Source organism: Pteropus vampyrus, unplaced genomic scaffold, assembly GCF_000151845.1.
Source record: "Pteropus vampyrus isolate Shadow unplaced genomic scaffold, Pvam_2.0 Scaffold220, whole genome shotgun sequence".
Lineage (NCBI taxonomy): Eukaryota > Metazoa > Chordata > Mammalia > Chiroptera > Pteropodidae > Pteropus > Pteropus vampyrus.
The window spans coordinates 2,856,515-2,861,098 of NW_011889001.1; the positions used below are offsets into that span (position 1 = coordinate 2,856,515).

The following is a 4,584-nucleotide window of genomic DNA, read 5'->3' on the forward strand; positions in this document are numbered from 1 at the left end:
ATGATTTCAGAGAATGTGGCTTTCTCATCTTTAGGAAAAACAAAACAAAGAATCCCTTTAGAGATATGACAGTTTATAGGATACTTATATAAAGTTCTTATTAGCACAGTTTCTGGCTCATATAAGCATTCAATACATGTTACTTCTGTAATTATCAGCACATTAACAGATACATTGCGCGACAGATAAGTTGTGTAGGATTCTAAACTAAATAAATTTTAGTTTCAGTATTTAAGAAGCTGTGGCTCTCTAATATTTGGCTAGAATGGAAAATTTTAGTGAATTACTCATATACCATGAATTGTTTATTTTTATTTGTATTATTTGTATTTTTTATTTGTTTGCTTTTTGTCTTCAAAACTGAGTATTTGCTTCTTTGTAAGTAAGGTAATCTTCTCATGGAACTGATTTTGAAAAGTAATGTGGTAGCAAGCCTTGAGATAATGATAACAACTGTAAAGAGTTCAAACCTCTATAATATTAAAGTAAGAATTTTGCTGATTTGTTTATAGCTTTCCCTAGAAGCCAGAACGTGAGGTATTTTAGGGTTTTTTTTTTCACTCAGCATACTAAAGGAATCTAATTCAGAAAGGAAATTCATTCATGAAAGTTTCTGAAGTGTTTAATGTTCATTACCTGCTTAGGAAGTACAAAGTAATTTTATTCTTATTCAAAGCCAGATATAATTATGAAGGTAAATTGTTTTTCAGTAGCACTAAAATTTTTGACTAATTCTCAAAACCACTACTGGAAACCTCTGAATAATTTCTTATGGATACCTATAAGTGTTCCAAGTTAAATGCTTCTGCGATACTTCTCCTGCTATTGAACTTGGACTGTCCCAACTTCTTTTAAACTTAAGATAGTTTATTAACTTTATATTTTACTTTTAGTGTTTTTTTTACTTTTTATTATGGAAGATTTTAAACATAAAAAAGTATAGAGAAAAATACTCCAATATGCCCAGCACCCAGCTTCAAAATTTACCCACCTATTAAGGCAATTTATTTTTAAACAATTTTGTTTTTTTTGTTTTTTTTTTTAATATCTGGCTTACTGTGCATATATATCAATTGTCTTTTGACTATTAAATTAAGAGAACTTCAGATAAGGGAATATCAAAACCTTAGGATAAATGAGAGTAGTTTTTTTTTTTTCGTGAAATCTTAAAGGTAAATAATTTTCCTTTTAAAGCTTTAAAACACAAACAAACACCTATACTTTTTGCCATCTTATTCCAGTTTAACTTACATGTGTAGAGCTGGAGCAATTCGGACGGATGACAACTGTATTGTCTTAAAGGTGAGCTAATTAATTCTCCCTAAAAGCATGTGAAAATTATCCAGTCATATAAGTATTAAATATCAATATTTGTATTCTTATTTTTTTTACACATTTATCACTACGATATGTGTGCATAGCATAAAACAATAATAGAATATGCTGTGCTTTTCTTTTCAATGGAGTGCCATATAGTTTTTAAAAACTAGTTTTAGATGTGTTTTGAAAGCCAAAGTGAAATAACTCTTTTCTTATCATACTTTTCATTTTTATGGTAATTAGGAGGATGTAGAAATGGTAAAAATATGTAAACTTTAGGTGAAATAGAATTATATTTTAATCCTTGATATTCATTAAGTTTGTAACAGTTCTATAGGCAAGCAGTTTACTAGCTCTGCAGATAAAGACTTTCTATCACCCTCATGGCAGATAATCAAAAAGCATAATGAGAAACAATAAGTAAATGGCACGTGAAAGCAATCATCATCATTGTGGTATGTCCAAATCAACTAGAACTCAGAAAAACCCACATAAGAGACTAGCCCTAAAAATCCTAAGACCTAGATTCTGATTTTAGCACTCCCACTGCTGACTGGCTTGGTAATCCTGGGCGCACTCCTTATTTTTTTAGTTCTTCAAACTTCTAGTTATAAAAATAGAGGCAATAATTCCTGCTCATCTATTCCACAGGGTTATGATGAGAATAACAATACATTAACTACATTAAACATCTTATTTGCTATAAAGAACAAAACAAGTATAAATGAATTGATCATGTGTCATTATCGGTATTCAAAATGAACCCAAGATTAAAAGAATACTAATGTTTGCTTTAGTCTTTAGTGAAGCAAGTCAATTAATTTAATGAGATCTGGGGACCCCTTAACTAAACAACACTGCATAGCATGCTAAGGGTTTCCATGAAGCAAGTGACCTTGGTTTATTTACTTAACTCTCTATCCCTCCTTTTTTCCTTATTGGTAAACTAAGTTAAGAGTATCTTCTTCATGTAGTAGTTGTGAGCATTATATTCAATAATCCATGCATTTATGGTTTTGATAAATGTTAGTAACTGTTAATAGGAACATAAGAATAAGGCTTTCATCTTGGAAAAGGTAAAGCCCTAATGAGCCTGTAATCAACAGTGAACAGTAAAGTGCTAAATTCTGTGGTAAAGATAAAATAGGAACTTAGAAAGAACACGGTCGATAGTGGTAGTTGAGGAAATCTTCCTATAATTGTAAAATTTCAGTTTCTACTTCCACATTATCCTTTAAAGTGGATTCACCAGCCTTAGAAATAGTGAAAAGATAGGATATTTTTATTGAGAATCTAATGTAGATAACTTACCAAGACCAGTGCCAAGAGTTTTGAAGGACCTCCAAAGTAAAATTGGACTAGTGAATATCAGTCTTTCGAGGGAACTCTTTGGGAAATCTAGGAACTGTAACTAATGCATTTCACTCGCATTATAGGAAAACTGATGGAATCTGAGTAATGGTAAGATCACTGCATTTTTAAAGGTGTATTTTTTGTGTGTGTGACTATGGATATTAATCCCCAAACAAAAAAATAAAAGCCATCCCAGCCATGTTACTCAAAGGAAAAAAAGCATGCTTTTTATAAGGCAAAATTGTTCCTGACTAGACTTCTGGATGTCTTTTAGGTAAATAAATACATAGATGGGGCAGAAGTGTCAGACATGATTTATTAGAGATTCTTAAATAACTTGTAGAGTTTTACAATAAAGCTTTAGTCTTATCTATCACAAAAGCCTAATGGGAGTTTATATTAATGTGCTTTAATTATATGATTAGAGTTTAGCGTGTCGGTATAAATGATTAATATGCACTAAATTTTATTTTTACATTCCAAAAAACCCTGTTATTCTCCGAAAGTCTTTATCGAAAATTTGATCACAAACATGACACCCATTAAAAACCATTGAGTTGATTCAATCACTGTATGCTCTCCATCAAGCTTTTGCCTTTATTAAAAAGGAAATAATTAATTTCACTACCTTCCAGACATTGCCTTGTTTGGTTCGAATGTGCAGTAAGGAGAGATTACTAGAGGAGAGAGTTGAAGGAGCTGAGACACTCGCCTATCTGATTGAACCAGATGTTGAGCTACAGAGAATTGCTAGCATTACTGATCACCTCATTGCCATGCTTGCTGATTATTTCAAGTATCCCAGCTCAGTGAGTGCCATCACTGATATTAAAAGGGTATGTTTTTTCTTCCTTTTCAGCAGCTCAAGAAAGGAATTTTTTAAAAATTTACTTACTGTTCACATCTTTGAACCAATTGATAATTACAATTACAATTCAAAACTCTTTTAAACAAAAGAATCTTTCACCTTTGGTAACATAGATGATGTTGCTTTATGAGTTTTTGAATCCAATTTGTTTTGTAATTATTGTCAGGAATTTTTATTGAGATAATCAAGAAAGAAGAAAATTGCATCTGTAATTCCCAACTAAAACTTTAAAATAGTGGGTACTGGTTTCTAAGCTGGTTGTTGATGTTATATCAATATTATCTAATCCTATTCAATTTCTCAGAATCATCTCTGTTGCTATATTCTCATTCTTTAGCTGAAGGGTGATCTTTTGTTACAGGTGAGTGAGTGGCTTTATTTGACTCTCCACCACTGTCTTTCTCTTTCGTTACCTTTTTTTCTAACTTTTGCCCTCTTTCCTTTTTGCAGTTTCATACTGTGTTTTGGATTTGCTAGTGACAGCTAAAGCACCATTTAACCTCTCTAGATTGAGACCATCAAGAACTCAATTGTGTTAACTTTTTCTCAAAATATAACTTCTTTAGAGTGGGTAGATATTCTTTTGACTTTGTTTTTCTCGGCCTGTTTGTCATAGCTATTTCTCTAAGCATAAGAGATAAATAATTATTCTGTTAGAGAAAGTTTATTTAAGGAGGTCATGGTAGAGAGAGCATTGCCGCCTAATTAGTAACCAGTACTGTTTCATGAATGTGGCTTTATTTTTGATACCAGTGGTCCCAATGGTAAATTTTTAAAAACTGTTCTCTTGACCTCTCCCATGCCCCTGAGTTCCAAAAAACTTCACCCGCTTCTGACATTTAACATTGAAAATAAATTATTTAGGGTATATCTTTCTCTGTCTTAGGAAGGGCCTAAAATAACCTTCACTGATATTTGTATTTGTAATGTGTACAGTCTTCTACATATTTGTTATGTGCCTGCTCTTCCTTCTTTAGGACCATTTTTCCAGTAGAGGTGATGGGCTATATTGAACCAGCTACCTTGTCTCTTTTCCTTCTGGC

The 4,584-nt window shown here is 32.0% G+C and overlaps 1 protein-coding gene across 3 annotated transcripts in view; it reads left to right on the top strand.

Annotated features, from left to right (window-relative positions):
- ARMC8 (armadillo repeat containing 8) overlaps window positions 1–4,584 on the top strand; it is a 96,981-nt gene that overhangs the window by 44,112 nt on the left and 48,285 nt on the right. For 2 of the 3 annotated variants that reach the window (XM_011373216.2, XM_011373217.2), the window contains one exon: window positions 3,309–3,509. The exons of the other annotated variant lie outside the window; for it this stretch is intronic. In XM_011373216.2, coding sequence (XP_011371518.1) covers window positions 3,309–3,509 — 201 coding nt within the window. The remainder of the gene's footprint in view (window positions 1–3,308; window positions 3,510–4,584) is intronic. 3 annotated transcript variants of the gene reach the window in all.